The sequence below is a fragment of the Meriones unguiculatus genome, chromosome 12, assembly GCF_030254825.1.
Source record: "Meriones unguiculatus strain TT.TT164.6M chromosome 12, Bangor_MerUng_6.1, whole genome shotgun sequence".
NCBI classification, from domain to species: Eukaryota; Metazoa; Chordata; class Mammalia; order Rodentia; family Muridae; genus Meriones; species Meriones unguiculatus.
This window is the reverse complement of record NC_083360.1, coordinates 85,591,376-85,614,311: the sequence shown is the minus strand read 5'-3', so window position 1 is coordinate 85,614,311 and position 22,936 is coordinate 85,591,376. Positions and strand designations below refer to the sequence as shown.

The 22,936-nt window shown below is 45.7% G+C and overlaps 1 protein-coding gene across 1 annotated transcript in view; it reads right to left on the bottom strand.

Annotated features, from left to right (window-relative positions):
• Positions 1-15,746: 15,746 nt before the first annotated feature.
• Positions 15,747-22,936, bottom strand: part of Ndc1 (NDC1 transmembrane nucleoporin) — a 48,285-nt gene continuing 41,095 nt past the window's right edge. The window contains exons 17-18 of the mRNA XM_021661253.2: positions 20,963-21,123; positions 15,747-18,201 (exon numbers count right to left, since the gene is read on the bottom strand). Of these exons, the coding sequence (XP_021516928.1) occupies positions 18,138-18,201; positions 20,963-21,123 (225 nt within the window). The 3' untranslated portion in view covers positions 15,747-18,137. The remainder of the gene's footprint in view (positions 18,202-20,962; positions 21,124-22,936) is intronic.

Below are 22,936 nucleotides of genomic sequence, written 5' to 3'. Positions count from 1 at the left end.
AGGTCTTGTGTCTTTCAGGGGCCTCATCAACGGGCACTGTAGCTTTTAAGGCAGGATGGATGAGTAGAAAGGAGGAAGAATAGGGTACTAACTGGCTATCCAGTTCTTGACCCTCCTGTAGGCCCTGGCCCTGGCCAACAGGCATGGGGCTTTAGACAAATAGCCCTATTTAGTTTATGCCTCAAGAAGCAAGAAAGCAGGACAATCTGGCTTTGCCTATTCTGACGTTCCATGAGGCCAGGAGCTGAGCACTCTGCTCTTCCTCACACCACACACACACACAGAGAGAGAGAGAGAGAGAGAGAGAGAGAGAGAGAGAGAGAGATCTGCACGTTTAGTTCAGACTGACAACATTTGCCAAATGAGTCATTTAACCAACTGGACAAGCAGGCAAAAGCTCTCCAAATTTCCCAACACAGCAACAGCTCTGTCTACTTCCTCTTTCCTGCATGGCTACCTTTGACCAGACCTTGTGTTTGAAGCTGGAGACCTTGTGAGATCTGCCACAGCTGGTAGCCAGGCAAAGTAGTGGGCTGACCCAGGTCTCAACTCAAACAGTGGCTGTAGCAGGGCCCTTGGTGCAGGCTTGCAGGTCTGGTGTGCCTATGCAGTTTTCCTAGAAGGAAATAGAAGGATCTGTTACCAGTGACCAAGGGGGAAGGAGACACAGGATGCCTGCACTTTTCGTTTTTATACATTTTCGAAACATCAGTATTTTCTAACAAGATATACTATTCTATTTAGCTTTCCACAGGGTTAACTGATTATAGGGTGTTTTTTTTTTTCTTCATAGTTTTGGCATTAAAACTCATTAGTATTTTAATCAGAAAGAACAGAACAAGAGCAAACCAGAACCTACTACTCAATCCCGCAGGCTAGACCAGAGCTTCTTAAAGCTTTCTGCTTGTGAGCCCACAACCCCAGGCAACATGTACTTTCCACACTAACAAAGTTCAAATGCAAGGCCTGGACACAGTCTGCCTGCTGGACACGTCCCATGGGAACGCATCTGCCAAAGCAAACCTAATCTTCCCACTCTATTGGGCCCTTTCCTACTGTGCCAGCCTCCAGGCGAACGGCCCTTGTCAAGTCCCCAAACAAGACACCTGAGCATTATCCCGGGATCACAAATGTGCTACCAGTCCTCACTGTATTTCTTCCTGTTCTTCTGCCTCCATCCTCTTCCTTCTGATAAGCCGTCTTCCACGGTGGCCTGAGCTCTCAGTTTCCCCATCAGTCTGAAATGCAGATATGGCCATGGCACTTTCCCAGTTTAAACCTCACCAACAGTTCCCAATGGCCACAATAAAATTAAGGTTTTTGTTTGTTTGTTTGTTTTTGTTTTTAAAGATTTATTTGTCGCTGGGCGCTCTGGGAGGCAGAGGCAGGTGGATCTCTGTGAGTTCGAGGCCAGCCTGGTCTACAGAGAGAGTCCAGGACAGCCAGCAATGATACAGAGAAACCAAAATAAATAAATAAATTAATTAATTAATTTTTTGAGAGATTTATTTACCCACTGCATGTGTGTGCATGCTTTGTCTACGTGTGTGTCTGTGTGACCATACACGTGCCCAATGACCACAGTGGTCAGAAGAAGGTTGCCAGAGCTCCTAGAATTGGAGTTACAAATAGTTGTTAGCCGTCACGTGGCTTCCTTCATGATCTCACGCAGTCCTGACAAGGCCTCTGAGGTAAGAGGTTATAGGTAAGGAAATAAAAGTTCAAGATTAAGAAATTTATCCAAGTCCTCGTAGTCCCATGGCCAACTGATTTTCACATGCAGAAGAGAGAACCCCTAACTCACCACCTGCAAACGTGACGTGGGACGGACCAGCAACCTAAATGAAAGCCATGAAACAGAAGAAAACACAGGGACAAGCCTTTACTTTGGAGTCAACAATGCAAAAAACACGAGTAACTGAATAAAAAAAAAAAAAAAAAAAGAATAACTGGACTTCATCCCCAATTAAAACATCTCTGCATCAGAGGACGGTGAAGGGATGGCTTAGCTGGGTGCTGTGGTACATGGCTGAGGCAAAGAACTGCTTGAGTTCCAGCGTTCAAGGCCAGCCTGGTCAGCAGAGTGAAAAAAAAAAAAAAAAAAACAGTGTATGGAGGTAGGTGTGGTGGCACATGCCTTTAATCTCTGCCCATGCAAGGCTGAGGCAGAAAGGCCAAGAATTTGAGACAAGTCTGGACTTCGTGGTAAGACCCTATTTCAAACAAACCTCCCTGCAAAGAAAATCTTAAGCTCAAATTCAATCCAGTTTTTTAAAATGGGCAGAGCTGGACCTGATGGCACAGATCTGTCCTCTCGACTACCTGGAAAGCAGGTGCAGACACCATGAGTTCAAGGCCTGTCTGGACTACAGAGTGAGCTGAAAGCCAGCTTATGTAGCACGGGGAGACTGTTTTCACAACAGAAAGTGAAAAGAGGTTTGGTTGAGGGTGTAGCTCAGTGGTAGAGAGCCCTCAGGACTGAAAATGAGGCAGGCAAGGATTTGAATTGACATGTCATTAAGAAGGTGCACAAAGATACTAAAAGGTGCCCAACGTGATTCGTCATTATGAAAATGCAAAACCACAGAGGAACATCACTTGAAGCCTGACAAAATGGCTGCAAAGAGAAGATGGGGGAGGAAGGCGGGCGTGGAGATAGGGGATCCCTCATGCATCGATAGTGTGAATGGAAAATGGGCCAGAGCCACGCCACGATGGAAAAGTTTGGCAGGCCCTCAAAGACTTAGCAGAATTATCATGTGATCCAGTAACTCCGATGAAAACATAAACAAATGCATGTGTGTGCAGCTCATTTCACTAAAGCCAAAAGGTAGGAGCCCCCGATCCCATGCTCATTAACAGGTTCTGATAAACTGTTGATACACACAGTGGCATATAGTTCATCTTCCAAAGGAAAGACACATGGATCTATTCCATGTGTGAATGAGCCTCAGAAAAATGCTAAGTGCAATAAGCTTGGCACGAAAGGTTTTAACTTACTCGGTTTCACTTACATGAAATAAGCAGGAGACTGTTGTTGTTTTCTTGGAGACAAAAGGCAGAATGGTGGTTGTCAGGGGCAAGGAGAGGGGGTCAGAAGGAATCTGTTTACTGGTCATGGGTTTCTTCTGGATCCCGAAAGAAAAAAAATCTGGAACTAGAGAGAGGTGACATTTCCCAACACGAGGAATATATTAAATGCCACTGAGCTGTCCGCTTTTAAATAATTAATTTGTTATGTGAATGTCACTACATTAAATCAATTTTCAAGTCGATAAAAATAAAGTGTGTCTGAATCCAAAGCCAGGGCTTCCATTACTAAGTACACTGTGGGCATTTGCTGGGAATGGCCCCAGAGCAAGGCTTCCATGGTGGCTGTGGCTGTGATGTTATCTAGACGACAAACAAATCCATCTCTGGTTCCTGAATGCTATCCCTGCCAAATAAAGGTGGCAATATCTGACCTGAATGGGCTGCCAGAATCCTCCTGCAAAGGCAGAAAATATAAACAAGACAGGAAATGAGAGATGTTAATATTAATAAAAATACCCACCCTACTGCTGTTATTCTAGTATCCATCTAACAAAGATGCTATGTGTGTGCACGTTTGTGCCTGCGTGCGTGTGTGTGTGTGTGTGTGTGTGTGTTTATCTGGACTCTGATTATAGGGAAGTACTGGAATTGCACACACTTAAGCTACTGTGCCAGGCTTTTTCATGGGTTCTGAGTATTTGAACTGAGGTCATCAAACTTGCACAGCATATGCTTTGCCCACTGAGCCATCTCCCCAGCACCAAAGATGCTTTTAAAAATAAAACACGAGGACCGGGTCTAAAGAGATGGCTTGGCAGACAGAGAGGGCACTGACTGCTCTTCCAGAGGACTCAGGTTCAAATCCCAGCACCCACACGGTAGCTCACAAGTGTAATTCCAAGATATGACACCCTCACACAGACATACATGCAGGCAAAACACCAATGCACATGAAATAAAGCTAAATAAATTTTTTAGAAAAGGATTTATTTTAAAAGTAAAATAAAGCACAGGACCAGAAAGATGCCTCGGTGGGTAAAGATCTCCCTTTGCCAGGGTGAAGGCTGGAGTTTGGGCCCTTAGCCTCCATTTAAAAAGCTGAACATGGCAGCACCGGCCTGTAACCTCAATGCTATGGAGGCTGCAACAGAAACATCCCATGGGCAGGGAGCGGGGTGTTTGCTGTCCAGCCAGGCTAGCCAATCAGTATGCTCCAGCTTCAACGAGCTACCTTGTCTCAAAAAATCAAGTGCAGAAAACATCTCCTTATGAATCACAGTTACAAAAGGCTACTTAAGGATGTTTTCGATAAAATGGATACATGATAAGAGACTAAGAGCTAATTCAGGACTGGAAGGGAACTTTCTGATTAAACAACCCAACAAACAACAAGAAACACCAGTCCTACACCAACATCACACACACACACACACACACACACACACACACACCACCCTTAGTGCAAAGACTGGGTACTTTCCCCTACCATCTGGAATAGACAAGGCTGTTGGTCCTCGCTAGTCCCCTTCAGCAGCATCCTAGAGGTCCTAGCAAGTCCAGTAATGCAAGGGCAAGTCAAGTTTACAAGTTGAAAAGGAAATCCATAAACGTCTCTATTGACAGACGATGTACATGATAGTCTGTGCAGAAAAAACCATGGCACCTCAGAAAGTAAGGAAGCCTCCTTGGTCTAAGGAATAAAGTCAGTAAGGACATGAGTTCTGATCCCCAGAACCCACACATGAGGAGCCAGGTCTGATACACACCTGTAATTCCGGTGCAGAGAGGCTGATACCCAGCCAGTCTAGTGAATTAGTGATCTCCAGGTTCAAGGAGAGACCTTGCCTCAAAAAACAAGGTAAAGAGAACTAGAGGAAGACACCCAACATTTTTAACTGTTTCTGAGACCTTTTCTGGACACTAGCATGCTCCAAGCATCGTGCTAGGTTGCAGAGATTAACAGTGCCTTCGGCTGACTCAGGTAGACACAGATACTCAGCTGGTCACACAAACGGATATCTAATCACAAGACCTGAGGGAGACCTTCCATGCTGTGACGTTATGAGGCAGAGAGGGGAAGCCCCATCCAAAAGGTAGAGGAGGATTTTCACCCTAAAGGTGAAGGTTAAACTCGAACCCCTGGGGGCCAGAAACCTATGGGCCGTGGAGCTTTCCAGTTAGACAGAAAACACATAAGCGCACGCGCCCTGCGCCTCAGGGCCGGCTCCACACAGAGCTGTGGAGAGAGCTGTGTGGCAGAGAGAGGGCAGCAGGACACTAGATGACACTGGGGGGAGGGAGCCCACCAGGTCCTAAAGGCAAAGCAGAGCTGTGAGCTGGAGACACACACCCGTCAGATCTGTTCTGAAAATAGTAGCCCAGCTGTCATGTAGAAAATGGCAAGAGAAGGAGGCAAAAGTGGGTGTGGAAAGGGTAGGCAGAAGGCCAAAGAGGTGCTGAGGAGGCTGGACTGGGCTCCAAGAGTGGCGGGGATGGGAGATGGGTCTGGAAAGCAGCCGCCTTTCAGATGCAAACTTGACACGCTGGACAAGGAGGGAGGGGGCAAGAGAGGCTGGGGGCCTGGAAAAACACAAGTCTTAGAGTCTGGACTATCCCCTGGGTGGCCCAAGGCATTCTTCATCCCTTAATGGTGGTTTCCAGAAGCAAAGAAGATGTCACACCAACGGGCTTCTAAGTCGGATCCCTTCCCCGTGCCCATGACATGCTACTGCTTCTCTATAGAAATTTTAATTGGTTTTCAGCGAGTCATTGTACTCGCAGGGCAAACGGAATAAGACAATACAGAATGCACAGCAAATGCTGCTACCAGAGACAATAAGTTCTGACAGCTTGAGAACTTATGAGGGACGACCAGAGCTGCACATAGAGGAGAGGAGGGCCGAGGTGGTGCGGCCCTACCCCTCGGCAGGTACCTTCACACAGCCTGCTGCAGAAAACTCTACCTTTGCTTCAGGCGCCAGTGCAAAGACGAGCCCAAGAGAGTGGGAGCTGGGAAGCAACAGGTTCAGGGCTCAGCCCTAGGTCCGCTTGAGCCTAAAACACTACGATCTTCCCATGATGCCCTGTGTCCGGCTGAAGCAGGCCCTTCTGATGGTCTGGCCCTGAGTGACTTCCTGACTGGCCGCTCCACCCCCTTCCATCCAGGACTCCTAATGGCCAGGGCTCCAGGCAGCCTGCTTTCCCATCCTCGCCCCAAGCCAAGCACACACACACAGCCGCTGTCCTTTCTCCTTTCCGGGACTCTACCCTCGCCGGCCACCCGAGAACGCTTGCCAGCTGCCGTGTCACGAACCTGTGTGTGGCTTCGCCGGGTTGCCCATACTCAACCAAAGCCCCCTCGGAGGCAGGGGCGCTGCAACATGGCAGCAACGCAGCCAAGTGGCCCGTGAGGTCACAAAAGTAGGTCAACGAGCTGCCTCTGAGTAAGCTGGGCTGGTGACTCACATTTACTCACTTTCTTCTTACACAACAAGCATCAGCTTAAGGCAGAGCGCACAGCGCTGTCATTTATTTGCTTCTCTTGAAGGCAGGTCGGAGTCCTCTCTCCGTGCACAGAGCATTCTCAAAGCGAGAATGAAACGACTCATCAGTTAAGTCCGACTACCCATTACAAAACCTACCACAAACCTTTCAGGCATTTGAAAGGCCTTTTTCTTCCTTCTATATAGGCTCTTGCCATGTTGTCCAGAGGGGCCTCAAACTCATGACTTCAAGTGGTCCTCCTGTCACGGCCTCGCCCTAACTGGGACTACAGGCACAGGCCATCATGCTGGCTTGACAAACATCTTGCATAAACTTTTTCTCCAACGCTTCTTATCTCTTTTCCAAATTCTGCATTTGCCATCTATTCATGAAAGCCAAGGGCTGACTCATGATGTTAAAAGTGAACTTCCAAATTGTTCATGATTTCGCTGTTGAAATGGTGGCTTAGTGGAGTTGGGAATCTCAGCTCAAGGTCATGACATGAGACTGAAGCTCACGTCCAAGACTGAGTCCTGGGAAGGACTGCAGGCCGTCCACCTTGTGGGTCCTCCTTCCTTGTTCCCCAATAACAAAACTATAACTTCGTTAAGGGGTGACACACAGCCCCTAAAAGACGTTTCCCAGAATCTTTCTAGCAGATGTGGCTGTGTGATTCCACTATGGCCAATGAGATGAGAGTGTGAGAACGAGGCTTTCCAGGCCTCCTTAGGAAGCAGGGGAGACCCAGCCTCCCTTCCATCCTTCTTCTCACTGCCTTGAAGCCTGAACCCCAGGCAGCTCGGGGAACACCAGTACCTAGCCTGATTTTTTTAATGGAAAATAAAATGAAATTTCTGTTCCTCAGGCCACCATTTTGTTGTTGCTTCAGGAATACACGACCGAAGTTGACTATCCCATGTTGCCCCTGGCCCTGCCCCCTGCAAACCCGTTCCTTACCTCAGCAAAAGGCAATTCATTCAACCAGCCACGCCAGCCAGAACCTTAGAGTTGATGCTAACAGTTCCATTTCCTCCACATCTGCATCCATTAGCAATTCTTGTCATCCCTCCCTGGAAGAGGTCAAATCTGTATGTTTCTCTTCCTGAGAAGAACTGAAATGTGGGAAGCCGAGGCAGGAGGATCGCCAGCCAAGGCCAGCCTGTGTGGCAGAATAAGACCTTGTCTCAAAAACCAAAAGAATAAAAATAACAGAACCCTAAAAGACACCATGGCTTTATATCCTAACAACCTTGACAGCTAACGGCAACACAGAACACGAAAGTATCTGAAGACTGATGGACAGCAGTTTACCTAGCCAATATGGGAGTCTAGGATCCAAAGCCTTTTTACGCAGCTACCAAAACACAGCACTTCTTTACTGCAGGAGAGGATGCCAGCTGCCCACCCGCTACCCAGTGGTGACCCTGCTGTGCTCACGGTCCCTCTAGCTTCAAGGAACATCCAGCTGATTAGCTTGAATACATGGAGCCCGCTAGGGCAAACTGGTCTTCCCATTTCATTTACAAACGATTTCTCCTCAAGTAGGAAGCTTGAATAATGAACCCTTAAAGCTTCAGTAGGTCCTTGGTGAACTTTAGACACTAAATAGGTCTCAAGTTTGGGACGTGTTTGGAGAAAACCTACCACTTGGATTTCTTTTCCCCAGAAGGAGGAAGCCCTGACAACCTGTCACACCTCCCGATTTCAAAGGACACCAAGAAGCAAGGTTTGGCTTCCTTAAGCAGAAAGCATGCTAGATTTTTGTAAGAAAAGAAAACACGAAGTCGAGCTACGTCTATGGTTTGGCCTCAAGAATGCACCCTTCTCAGGCCCACAAGACGGAGGCCTGCAAGATGGCTCTCATGTCAAAGTACTTGCCACACACACCTGATGGCCTGAGCGCCATCCCCAGAACCCACAGCGCCAGGAGAGAATGACTCCTAAGCACTGTCTTCTGACCTCCACACGTTCGCGGTATGCACAGGCTGTACACGCGCACACATCACATATATACACCACACACAAACACATGTACCATATACACCATACATCATGCACCCATAGCACACATACACCCCCCACATACCACACATACACCTACATACACATTTACCATACACACCACACACATACCACACATACACACACTACACTCCCATACCGAGCACACACCACACACAAGAATCATACACACATGCGATAACAATGCATAAAATGAGAAGAATGCACACTTCTCGGGCAGGCGTGGTGGCGCGGGCTGAGGCAAGAGAATTGCAAGTTCAAGGCTAGACTGACTAGCACAGTCAATTCCACCTTAATAAAACTGCACCTTAATAAAACTCTGTCTCAAAATAAAAAGTGAACAGGGAATGGTTCCTACCCTGAAGCGTTTGCCATACAAGCGTGAGGATCTGAGTTCCAGTCCCCTAATCCACGTGAAAACGTAACACGAGCCCATCCTGGTGCGGAGGAGGCCGAGACAAGAGCCTCCCTGGAGAGCGCCTAGCCTAGTGGAATGGGTGAGCTCCAGGCTAAAGAGATGCCCTATCTCAAAGGCGGTGTCTAGAGAAGGCTTCTGAAGCCATCCCCACTTTGCAACACGATATATATAAATAACTCACTTTGCAAAGTACTTGGAAATCGGGGGGAGGGGAAACAAGAATGAATTAAAAAGCTTCTCACTCCTGCAAACAAAAGAGGCGTGTGGACGATGGAAAATTTCCCCTCTAACAACTCTGAAATAGCGACCTCTGCTGGCCCACAGGAGCACGCGTCTCCCATCACTTCTTTCCACCCGGCGAGGGTTGAGCCTACGATCTGGTTAGTCCCTGTCTCGGCAACAGACACCAGGTGCTGCGGTACAAGGGACAGAAATCTTCACAAGGGTTACCACGATGTAATTGGGATGTTAACAAAATTAAAGGCCAGCCTTTCCATTTGCTCATCCACCCGGAAGATTCTTTTCTTTTTTTTTTTTTTTTTTTCCTTCAAACTCCACAGCCTCCTATTTTTAAAATAACATAATTGCATGCAAATGTTATAGCAGAAAAACAACACAAGGGGCATTAAAAATCAATCTTCCATGTAAGCCTCAGATTTTCCAGCGTGAAGATCCAAACGCAGAAGTGGTGACAAATGTGTAGAAAACAGAGTGAAAAAGTCAGAATGCATCATTAGGAACGTTACAACAAAAGGAAGGGGAAATCCCTGGGACACATGTCGGCCTCAGCCGGAGCGGGCAGCTCGCTACAAAGGAGGCTCCACAATGCCTCGGCACCGCCTTCCACACAGGGCCCAGGAACCCTGCTAGGAGGCAGCCAGGACCTCTTCTTCAGGCGGAGTCTGTTGGCTGAGACAGTTACAAATAACGCACACGGCCATCTCCTAAGTTGTGAGGTCAAACAGGAGTAAATGGGTGTCACGGCGATGTGTTCCACGGGTCGGCATCCACCGTATTTTACTTTCTGTTTGTTAACTGCAACTGTGGACCTCATATCACCATTCAGCCTCCTGCCTTCCCGCACGCAAACGGCGAAGCCGACTGGGCCCCTGGCGGCAGCTAGCTGCGGCCTCCGGCCCGGCAGCCTCACTCACCTCGTTGTCATCATGTGTTCAGGTTCATAAACAGCGAGTCTGGGACCCCGGGTTAACGACACCCCTAACACAGGGAGTCCGAACAAAGATCGGCCATGTGCGAGGTCCTTTAGTAGGCACTGGGGATATGACTAAGACACGCTTCCTGAACCCGAGGAACTCACAGACCCCTGGAAAGAGAAACCCGATGATCACATAGTGCCACGCTCGGGCGCGGAAAACAGTGGTAGGCTGCGGGTGAGCGCATTAACTCAGGTTTTTTGTTTTGTTTTGTTTTTGTAAGTCGTGTTTAACCCATTCGTGTCCAGCCCCTTTATATCTGCACTCAAGGAAATCTCACAAGTTCCACCAAAATCACTCATTGAAAAATATTTTTCTACTCTCCGCCTGTATTTTTCTTCTTGGGCCTTTCTGCAGTTCTTCTTCCGTGGGTGATTTCAAAGCCTGTCTCTTAATTTCAACACGTATGGAATGCTCTATCATTTGGATCTCCCGTCTGCCTGAGACAGACTTCTATTTGTTTGTTTGTTTGTTTGTTTGTTGAGATAGGGTTTCTCTGGGTAACCTGGCTGTTACGAAACTCACTCTGTAGACCAGGCTGGCCTCAAAGTCGAAAAGATATTCCTGCCTCTGCCTCCCAGGTGGTGGGATTAAAGGCGTGTGCTGCCACGCTGGGTGAAACATACTTTCAAGTAATTTCAATCCTCAGAAGTTGGCGGAGACTTGCTCTATGAACCACCATCTAGCCAGATGTGGACAGTCTATATACGTATCTTGCCAAGAACAGCTGTTCCTCTGGAGGCAGGAGCAGTGAGCGTTCCTTGTGTGTGTGTCAGTCATTTGCCGATCACACCACTCATAGATTCTACATCCATGATTTCTGACGTCTTGTCCTATTTAAAACTAGAAAATATAAAATTGCTGACTTGTCCCTTTTTCCTTATAGTTTTGGTAGGCTCCGTGTATTTTCCCCCTCTGAGGCACTGAGTAGATTCAAGTATACATCTTACATCCTCAGCTCAATGAGGTATATACACTCACATGACCCAAATGAAGGCATTCCAGAACCTCAGATGTTTGCCTCATTCCTTTCCAAGTCAGTACACAAAGCCCTCCCCCAGCACCATGCTGACTTCTGTTACCATTAACTTTTACCTTTTCTTGAAATGCGCGTAAAAGCCTGGCGTGTGTCCCTTTGTCTAGATGCTTTTACGCCGCCGCAGTTTGCTCTTTGGATGACTCTTGGCACTGAAAAGTTAGTTGACATGACGCGGCGCACCTGGAACTCCAGAATAGCAATGTCTTAAGCCAGCCTCAACTACAGAAGGAAATCGTGTCTTTAAGAAACAAGGGCTGGTGCAACTTTGATCCCAGCACTCAGGAGGCAGAGGCCTCCTGAACTCTGTGAGTTCGAAGCCAGCCCGGCTGTTTGACACAGCAAGTTCCAGGCCAGCCAGGGCTGCTCACCTCAACCCTGCGTTTGAGACTATTGGGGAAACTGCCATAAGCATCTTGTAGCGATGGCTTTCGGAGAGTATGGCCCTTTAATTTCCTTTGGCACATACCAGTTGGTAGAACTGAAAAGTCCTGCTCAGGGTTAGGAGAGAGCTTGTCATCTTTTTCACTCTTTCCAGCGACTCCGAGTTTTACTCTCTCCACACAGCAGCCCTTCTCTGATGGCACTGTAAGTGCAGTTCCTGGTATTCCAAGCTCCACTCCCTAAGGCCAGGGCTGAATACTACCTTCCCTTGAGCCACTGCGAGAACCTTGAAGGTGCCTTGAAGACCAGGTCAGCGTTGCTAATGTGTTTTACTTTGAGGCTGTTAGTGGGTATATTAAGGTCTTTGTAAGGAACTGAATCTTTTTTTGAAGCACTTTTCTTATTTATTGAAAATGTTCTGTTTTTTTTTTTTCCTTTAGGTATACTTTGTCAAAATATGGAATACTTGGCTTTATAAATTCTCTCATTTTTATCTTTTCCTTGTCTTTTATTTCCAACATATCAAGCCTTATATTTTCACATGTGTCTTTCATTAACAGCAAACAGATTTTTAAGTTGTATAAGGGTGGCTCTTGCCTCTTTTTTTTTTTTCCCCCTTCGAGACAGGGTTTTTCTGTATAGCCAACTATCCTGGAACTCAGACTGGCCTTGAACTTGAGATCCACCTGCCTCTGCCTCCTAAGTGCTGGGAATTGGAACTTTTAGTCCACTTATATTTAATGTAATTTTGGTCTTATTTTAAGTGTTTGTTTTGTTTTTCAAGACAGGGTTTCTCTGAAGCCCTGGATGGGAATTCTGTAGATCAGGCTGGCTTCAAGCTCAGAGATCTGTCTGCCTCTGCTTCCCGAGGGCTGGGACAAAAAAGCATGCACCACTATCCCTGACTTTAAGCTCTTTTAACTTCATTCTTTCCCTCCTAAATTCTTCTAGCGGCTATCCGTGAACCAAGTGCACCTCTTTCAACGTCTCAAAACCTTCCACACTGGGCATGGTCGCAGAGGCTGAGGGTCCCAGAGGCTGAGGGTCGCGCGCTTAGAAGCTGAGAGCAGCCTGACCTACACAGCGGCCGGCTACACTGCTCACTGCTCTCTCTCATTTACCAGTCAATGCAAAGACCTGAGAGCATTCTCACTTCCAAATGCTGACTTACCTGTCCCTGGATGTACGTGCTAATCCTCTACACACTAAAACCCCGCAAGACATTATTTTGTAAGCCAAAAGTCATGCCTGTTTTCTTCTCTTGCTTCCTTCACCATCTCTCCGTTTTCCCGGTTGAGGGTTGGAGGGGGCATGGCTTCATAAAGAAGTTCCTTTCATGTAAGACTTTCAGTTTTGGCCTGAAATGTTATTATTTACCCCAGCGTGTTTGAAGATAAATGCTGGGTCTGGGCCCTGGAGAGGTAGCTCAGTTGGAGCTAAATACCTAGCACGCACGGGGTCAATCCTAGCAAAGCACAAACCCGCCATGATGTCAGATGCCTGCAATCCCAGCGGGGGGGGGGGGAGGTGGGGACAGGCAGACAAGAAGTTGTGGATCATTCTGAGCTATTTGTCTCAAACAAACAAACAAACAAACAAACAAAACCAAAGCTGAATATGAAATTCTAAGTTAGTAAACTCTCTTCAGGATTAATTTACTGTTCTAGAATTTTTTGTGGCTTTTTCAAATCATCTTTGTCTAAACAAAAAATGAATGATGTGAATTGTGTGTATATACGTGGTTTCCAGTTCACTACTGAATTATAATTTCGCTGAGGAATCTTAATTACTTTAGTATGTCTGACAGCTCTGTTGGGAACCCTGCACATCTATGGATTGTCTGCTGCTCTGGTTGGTCCTCACTCAAGTTGTCTTCCCATGCCCAGCTGCTATGAACGCTGAGCGGTGGGTTCACACTGTTGCCGGAGGGTCTCGGGATCCTAGGATTTGGCTTTCCTCCGGAGGATTCCTAACAGCCTCTGCTCAGACCTGGAGGTGCTTAGACATCGTTTTAACTCAACAACTAGTCTTCCATGTCATCCTTTTCTTTTGAAGGCCCAGATTTTGTCTCCCGGGTCTCTGGGAACTGTCTCGGTCTTCTCTTGTCAGTAAAGGTAGGCTTCTCAGGAGCCACTCTAGCACCATGTGACCTATGACCTCGCCTCCAGCATAACTGGACACTTGATCTACTTGGACCAATTTCCTGCCGTCAGGAATTTAGCTGGCATTCGGGAACAGCTGCTCAGTTTCCATTCCACGTAAGCTCAGGAGCTACATACAGCGCAGCTGAAAGCCAGGCAGCGGGACACAAGACGCGAGCAGAAAACCGCTGAGATACTGACAGTGTTTGAGTTCTTCAGGGGCCTGCATTCCATCTATACTTGGGCTGACACTTTCTGTGGCTTGAAATCAACTTTCCTCTCCAAGTTTATGCTAATATGGGGTGGAAACTGTCCTGTAACTAAGAGCGATGCTATTGTGAGGAAGGAACCAACGGACTATCACCAATACATTTAGAGACAAAAGAACAAGCCAATCAAGAGTCAACATGACTTCAACATTGAGAGAAGCCATCTCTGCCCGGAACAACCCAAGGGATCTACCAAGGGGATCACTCATGAGGGTACTCACCAGTATCCAGGAAAAGCTGTGGGCACAGGCCAGATAGGACACAGGCACCCAATGGCAAGCAGCAGAGACACAGCTGTTCGCCTCACAGTGGATGGGGCTGGCACCAGGACAGCTAAGGATGCCCCAGGAAGCTGCAGCTGACAAAGACAATCCAAACGACCCATCCCTGCATTTCAGGATGGCCGACAAAGGCTTACTAAGGCTGGTGACTGAAATCATGGTAGAGGAGAGCTCAAACTGTTCAAGGGGAGGCTGTGCTCAGCTTGATTTAATGCCAATGAGACCCAAAACAAGAATAACAAAACACTCATTGTGTGGGGGCAGAGTGAGGGATCATGCAGAAATACATGGAGATATGTGGGAAGGTTAAATAAGCTCACTCTAAAGAGCTGGGACTGGGAAGCTTAGGGGTTACAGAGATGGTTCAGCAGCTTGTTGCTCTTTCAGAGATGGGGAGTTCAGTTCCCAGCACCTTCATTAAACAGCTCACAGCCACTGTAATTCCAGCGCCCTCTTCTGGCCTCCACTGGCACCTGCACTCACGTCACATACTCAAACTAACACAAATTTGTTCATTTATTTTTGTTTTTCAAGACAGGGTTTTATACTCACACAGAAACACATATGCAATTTATTCGGTTTTCCAAGACAGGGTTTCTGTGTAGCCTTGGCTGTCCTGGAACTTTTTTTGTAGATCAGGCTACCCTCAAACTCAGAAAGATCCACCTGCCTCTGCCTCCCGAGTGCTGGGATTAAAGGTGTGTGCCACTGTGGTCGGCTAAATTTAATTCTTTAAAGAAAGGATAGAAAGTTGGCAAAAGGTGAAAGTCAGGTAAAGGGAGCAAACATCAGGACCTGGTGATGAAGCAGCCTCCTCACTGCTGTGATGGCAAATTCTCGCTGGGCATGGTGGCACCCTTCTGTAACATCAGCTTAGTTTTAAACGGTGAGCAGAAGTCAGGAATGGTATAGAATCTAGCACTCTGGGGCCTAAAGCAGGAAGATTACCACGGGCTTGAGGCCACACAGAAAGCGCTGCCTTCAAACTAATCAGGCTAAAACAGTCATAACAATTAGAATGGCAGTGAACAACCTGCTAAAGATAGCAGGGTTGGTGACTGACGAATGTATTAAGTGATTTGATTTTAAAGATGACGAGGGGTTGGGAGAGCAAGAGTCAGCCTTAATACCTAAAGGTGAAGTTCAAACTAAGTAAAGTTGACAGAACTGTTGGCTGGGGGACTATGATCTGTTTAGAAATACGATTTTGGCAAGAAACCTCTGTTAAGAGACGGCTTTCAGCACCTGCACTCTTTGTTTAGTTTTGGAGTAAAGAGCCAAGAGAGATAGGGAGACTTTCAGAATTGAGGCTCTTTGAAATTACTGCTAACCACAGAATCACCCACCAACTCGGTCTGTTTAAGGGCAAAAGCTGGTTACCCAGAAGTTAACCCTGTACAAGTTTTAGCAGCAACAATTATGAGGCTCAATGGCAGTGGTTAAGGAAACACACAGAGATTCAGAGTTCAATCAACAGTCTCAGTTAAGAATTATCACTTTATTTTTCTACCAATTCAGCATCATACATAAGGATATAAACGGATTACCATAAATATTAATAGGAAGACACACAAAGCACCCAGGAAGAAACCCGGCACAGGGACCCAGTGTGACTTCTCACGTCTACTCACCAGAATAAGGTTTATTCTAGAAGTTTCCCACTACTCTGCAAAAGCAGCTCTGTGGCTTTGTATGCCCCATTAGACACACACACATAGGCGCTGATCGTGTTTTGTTCTGACAGCCAGAGAAAGGCTTTCAGGCACTAATTTTCCGGCTAGCACATCAGCAGGTTTGTCGGCAGGATGCAACTTCACCCAAGGACGTGTTTCTCTCCTGTAGGTCTCCTGTGGGCCCCCCCGCTGGTCCTCCTTGTGTGCAGAAGGAAGGGTGCCTTTTAAGAACACCCTTGACCACCAACGGAGAAAAATAATGACCCCTCACCTTCCCAGATCAATACAAATCTGAGGGGATGGGCAGTGTCCCGCTTCCCACCAGGCAGACATGGTGTGGTCTGGACCTCATACACAGCGCCTCCAGAAAAATCCATACTGCTATCAAATACACGTTCACACAGAGGGCGTGGGAACGGCAAGAACCTAGAGCAAAGCAGACATTTCACAGGAGTGAGACCCAGTTGAAAGGATTGATTGCCTCTGCTGTGAGTTACACACACAAAACACAGTTCTTTATGGAGACACAAGATTAAGGCTCTGTCTTCTGAAGTACTTCAGTCAGAGGCAGCCAGGGAATACACAAAGCTTATGGCTTTAACTCATGGAGTACAAACACTCTCCATTATCTAGCCGTGCTTCTCTGGTCATCTGTAAGAAACGAAATACTGGAAACCCAACTTTCACACTGAAAGAAAGGAAGAGAAAAGATGAAGTCACCCTCACACACGAGGTAGAGTGGGGACTTAAAGCCCTGAAACTTAACAAGTGAGGGGAGGGACTCTGCCGTCAAGTCACTTTTAATTACGGCCAGCAGGATCCATTTATGACTTGCCATGTGCTGGGTGGAGGGGCACTAGTGTCTGGAGCTGACATATACGACCGTAAAGGTATAGCATGTCAGTGAAGCCAAAGTCCAGGCACCCGCACCGTATTTAACATCCATATACGATACTGTGCAACTTTAAAGGAAATTTGGGGGGACCCTAGAGGGAAAAGATAACAGAAAAGGATTGATGAAGGAGGATTTGGGCCAAAGCTTGCCTAATGACTATCTGCCAGCAGGACTTCCAATGTTTCGTCTCCCAAGAAATGACCTAATAAGTCATAAAGTGACCACGGGCACATTTGGGCATCCATGGTCCTGAGCACAGTGACGCCTCTGACATCCTGGCTTCGCTTGCTGTTTGATGACTGTCTTTCTGGCTCTAAAGATGGTCCTATTATATTTTAATTAGCCAGCTAACGCAGCAGAGGCTGATCCCTGTGTGAAGATAGACTGGACTCACAGCATAATTTGATCTGGTAAAGACAGACAGTAGGGGAATGGGAAGCTCCCAGGTCCTCTTACAAAACCTTTCCCCTCATCTGGAAACCTCTGCCAACTGCTTAATGTTGTTTCAAAAAAGAAAGCAAAACTGGCTGGGAAATGCCCACATTCTCATCGCTTACTAGCATGATACAAAATGAATTCATAGATGTTGCTCAATTATTTTTCAAAAGCCAAATGTGAATGTTTAATTGTGTAACTTAAAACCTCAATTTTTCCACATTCCTTTATATAGAGTTAGCATCTGTAAATCGAGATTCTTTTTGGACAATCATGCAAATTTAATTTGTCCCTGGAAACAAAAACACAACCTAACAGATTAACAAAATATGTCCTGTAGACAATATTTTTACTGTGAATATTTCTCCGCTGTTACCATTTTTATCCTTTAGTAAACAAACTAATCTTAAGTTTATATATTTTGAGTTTACAAAGAGCTATCCTCTTAGAGAGATTAAGAAAGATTGTATATCAAGTCACCCTACTTTAACTTCGGAGCTGGCTCCACTCTTTTCAAAAGTAAATTCTAAAGAAAAAAAATTGTGAGTGATTATTGTCAAGTTATATGAGCAAGAGACAGTTTGGCTGCCACAGATGCTCCTGTGAACGTGAATAAAGATTTTATTATCCCACACACACAAAAAGCATTCGGTACAGAAAAGGCAGTTTTCGGTTATTCTGCTGAGAATTTCTTTCCATGATTTCTCCCATTAAAGTATAGTTTTCAAAGCAGGCACCACGACAAAGGAAGCATCTAATTAGTCCATTTTCTTCTGATCCAAGAATGCTGAACATTTACTGTCCCATCTGTAGTTGTATCAGCAGGGTAATGAACACAGTTTATATTACTTAACTATTCTTTGAACTCCAAGAACTGTTGAAGTCTTTTCTGATGTTCTGCAGATGCTTGCACAGCACTAAATGAAACATAAATGCAAAGCATAAGCTTTATTTCACATTAAGCATATTAAGTGAACCACAGAGCACAAAGTCAATATTTTTCAAAACAATTAAAAATGAATAGAAATCTTCACTTATTTAGTACTTCTGAAAAAACTGGATGAAACCCCTTTTTAATCTAATGGCGGCAAGGGCTTGCATCGGGCAATGGCATGTTTCTACCTTCTCAAAGACCAGAGCAAATTCAGACTGACAAGTGCAGGCATCGCTCTAACCTGCTCTACTCTGGAACCTGCTGTGCAGAGGTCCAGGCCCCGCAGTAGATTCTCTGGATTTTATTATTTTATTCAAACCAGATTTGAACATTATCTTTGAATTGTGGAGTATTTGAATTGCCTTTAATATAAAATCCTTTAAACTAAAATGTTTGCTTAAAACACAATAGATTCCAATAATCGTTTTCAAAGGTAACAGCTTGGTGGCTTGGATTTATTTCTCCCTTTGAACATATACTGTTATGGATGGGGATTCCATGCTCCCTCAGCTCTCCATCACAAAAGTACATTACCTTGACAGAAGGCAGGCAAACACATCCTACAACTGGTACATAAGTTCTTTGTAGCTTTTGGATAAAAACTGAATACAATAAAAATGCTGGTTTTCTAGTTCTTAATTAGTAATAGAATCGTCTGAATGATAATCTTTCAAACAGCTGAAGGTACCCTGTCAGTACCACAAGTCTTGTTCTAATGCCTTTCCTACAGATTAGCCCACAATGCCTCCCAATCACCTCTGCTTCCTGACACCATGAAGAAACCACTGGAGGCATGTTACTGTGAAAGATGACATCTGGAAAGGTGCTCACCAGGCCACTGTCACTAACCACCACCTTGCCCTATAACTCGCCCCTCCACTAGCAAGAGAGGCAAGAGAGGAGATTGCCCTAAGCTCTAAGATCTGCATTTTAATGTTATAGGTTGGAAATAAAGCAAATTTCCCTAATTATGAGCCAGTGGAGCACACTGGCAGCACACATCTGTAACCCCTGCATTCAGGAAGCAGAGGCAGGAGGATCTCTGAGTTCAAGACCGGCCTGCACTACACAGCAAGTTCCAGGACAGCCAGGACTACACAGAGAAACCACGTCTCAAAATCCCGAAGAGTTGACCTCCCCTGTGCCTGGGTTCTCCAGGTGGGAGCTCTGGGCGAACAATCAAACATTACAGTCAGAACACACAATGGGTGCTGGGCTGTACGAATATGAGGATTCCATTTTCTTCTCTGTCAATGCCCACCAAAGCCAAGTGGGGGCCTAAATACCACCTACAGTTCAGAGGTCGGGCCGCGTGGCAGAGACAACAGCTAGAACCAGAGTTAGCAAGATCTGGTCTGATTCCTGGCTCTGTAACTGAAAACCTGTGAGATCCAGCCCAGGCTGAGCTGCTTCAGTAACTTCCTCACAACCCAGACAGGCAATCCTATAGCCAGACATAAACCCACGTGTTGGAGCAACTCCAGAGCTAGGACTTCCTGCTACTGTACCACTTGTCCTGCCTGCCCGCTGGTGCCAGCTACATAAAGTACGGCTTTGCTCAGGGGAAGGAGAAAGGCAGAACTTCAGTTAGCCACCTTCCAACCTTTCCTAGCTAAGAAATCCTTTTTCTCCACTCCATCATGCTCTGTTTTTGCTCTGTCACACCTACTTCTCTCTATCATGGAAGAGTACGGTTGGAGCACATCCTGTAAACCAGCTCAAATCCTAGAGGCAGCCTAGTGCTGGGAACGGAAAGTGGAAAGATTTTTAAAAACAACAAGGCCTCCTTTCAGGTTCACACTATGCAAACGTGCTTTCAGACAAGATTTAACTGTTCTGTGTCTCCTCTGACACGCCTGTGTAATTAGTATAACCTCTGCTCCTCACAAAATTCTTGAGAAAAAGAAACAAAAAGCTACAATCCATGGCCATCACAGTGGACAGCATGGGTCTAGACATTAATACTGAACTTTTGTTTGCTATTAAACAATTAAATAAATGTCTCAATGATACAGGATCATTTACAGTTCTTTTATGTTCTCACACAGAACCAAAGCGTGCTAAGAATATTTGCTATTGCTGCTGCCTTGAGCTGTGGAAGTAAGAGTAAACAAAGCAGGCAGTATACAGTATTCCGTTTACTGACTGGACACAAAAGCGCAGAACAATCCCCCATGCCTTCTAGAACTCATTCCTAATTACAATAAACAGAGCTTAGTCAGGAAACCAGCATCCTTCATCCTGTCCAGCTAGAGCATTTCATGAGAGCAAAGCAGTAAACATCAATGAAACTAAATATAAACAGGCCTGGCATTTGTGGTTTCTCTCTGGTTGAGTTTCTGAAGGTGTTGTGATGTGCCGGTGTTTTTCCAGCATGATTCACAAAGCACCACAGCCTCATTTATGGAAGATTCTGCTCACCCAAGTACCCAAGTCTTAGTTTTCTGACCAAAATGTAACAAGAGACTTATTTTTAATATGCTTTTCTGGAAAGGCATTTGGAATTTTTTTAACTTAAATATATATATAACACACATTTGCTGCTTTTCTGTCACTTGAAAGAAATCCCTAAAGATAGTCATAACAAAAATTTTAAGTATAAACACCAACTCTGTACATAAGCTCTTAATCCGAGGCAACCATCAAGGACCTAGAAGAAAACTTTCAACACACAAGCGTCTTGTGCCCAGTCTCAAAGAACTCCTGAGAGCAGGCATCAGTGTGGATCAGATGGGTAAACTTACTTCAGATGGTCGCCAAACGTGGTAACTATGCGGTAGATAGCGGTTTTCAGTGAGGCCCTGAAGGCAAATCGTAATGTTTTGTAGGATGTGTCCACAAGGCTTCCTGAAATTCGGGGTGGTTTACTAGAAGCATGAGGCAGCTTGAAGTACTTGTCGACAGCCTAGACCAGGAAGAAAGAAAACACATTAGTTCCGATCATCACGAAAGCCAGGGTGGACGAGAAAGCCTGAGGCGTCTCACTGGGTAAGGCACTTGCTGCAAAGCCACATGACCTAAGTCCATGCGAGTTCAATGCTCAGACTCCACATGAGAGAACCGACTCCTAAGGATGTCCTCTGACCACATGCTCAACACATGCCCACAAAATAATAAATGGAAAAAATAAAAATAAAAAGTCGGGCAGTGGTGGTGCACGCCTTTAATCCCAGCGCTCTGGAGGCAGAGGCATGTGGATCTCTCAGTTCTGAGTTTGAGGCCAGCCTGGTCCAAGAGTGAGTTTCAGGACAGCCACGGCTACACAGAGAAAGCCTGTCTTGAGGAAAAAAAAAAAAAAAAAAAAGTCAAGTCAGTCTAAGAAATGAAAATTTCACTATGGCTAATGTGCACATCTACAAGGTCATGTGTGTTCTTTAATGAACCAGTCACAACACTTTGCAAACGGCTGTTAAAAAACACCCAAGTTTCCAGGAGCCAGCAAAGCCCCAAGGCCCCACATTCTGTTTATCACTGTTTTATCCCAATCTCAGCAAAAAGGACCAAAACATTAACTTTTAATACAGAAAGCCATTACTAAACTATTTTTTTCTCTCTTCTTAATTCTAAATTAGGTTTCACCTACAGGATAGGTGTCAGCAAGCAGCAACAGATGGGACAGGAGAAACGGATTTATTTGCAGTTGATACAGTCAGGAAATGAACGCTTGAAGGTTCGTGAAAGGCCACAGGCAAATAATATAATTTAAAAATAACACAGTCATTGCAGTAAGAGAAGCGAAAAGTAAAGATGAAAGATATTAACCTACGAGAGCGAGACACTGTTCAGTGAGGAGGACACATCACACACACTTTATTCACAGCACAGATACAATCACCAGGAGTGAAATTATTCCAGACACTGTGTTCTGAATTTCAAGCCCTGTGTGTCATCGTGTTGTTCTTTCTTATTTTAGCACAGTATTTTTGCTCAAGGATATAATATCCCCTATTTCTGTGGATTTGTTTTGTTTTTTAATACTTTCTTCCCTTTGCTTCTTTTGGTCTCTGTCAGCCATGTTAGAGACGTACCTCAGGAATCTGGTGATGCCTGGTTCCTGACTGGGTGGAAACTCCTGAGAGCTAACAGGCTTCCTGAAAGGTACTTAGTCATTTGACGTCTTTGTCCCTAGATCACCCTGTGAGAAGGGCTGGGCCCAGCGGTCAGCAGAACTCATCTTGTGCACACTCCCCACACTGCCAGGCCTCTCCCAGTCCAGGCCTGTGTTCTAGCCTCTAGAGGATGGGTCTCAGGATGGAGTGAAAAAGGAACAATTAGCAGCAGAGGACCTAGGATCCTACTGGTCTCTGATCCTCTTTCTTTGTGTGCCTAACCTCGGCTGTAAAGGTACCCAGAGCCTTTCCCAACTTAGGACCTGCCTCTGGAATCTGCTAAACCTATCAACTCAACATCTGCTTTCCAGCCTCACAAACTGTGTGTTACTGATTGCAACCCTGCTTACAGATTTATGTATTTTAACGATTCTTTTACCATACCATAGTAGAATTTTAGAAAAGGAACAAAATTTGATGCATATGTTACGTATGCCATGTTAACTCCAAGTCCAATCATTTGTTCTTTTGCAACACTCACTTACTAGAGCATTTCCTAAGACTGGGACATAGTTGAAATACCTTCTAGGCAGTATGGGAGATGGTGTTCAGAGAAACATTTGAGCAATATTAAGTAACACCGAGTCATAATGGAGAGGTCATTCTCGT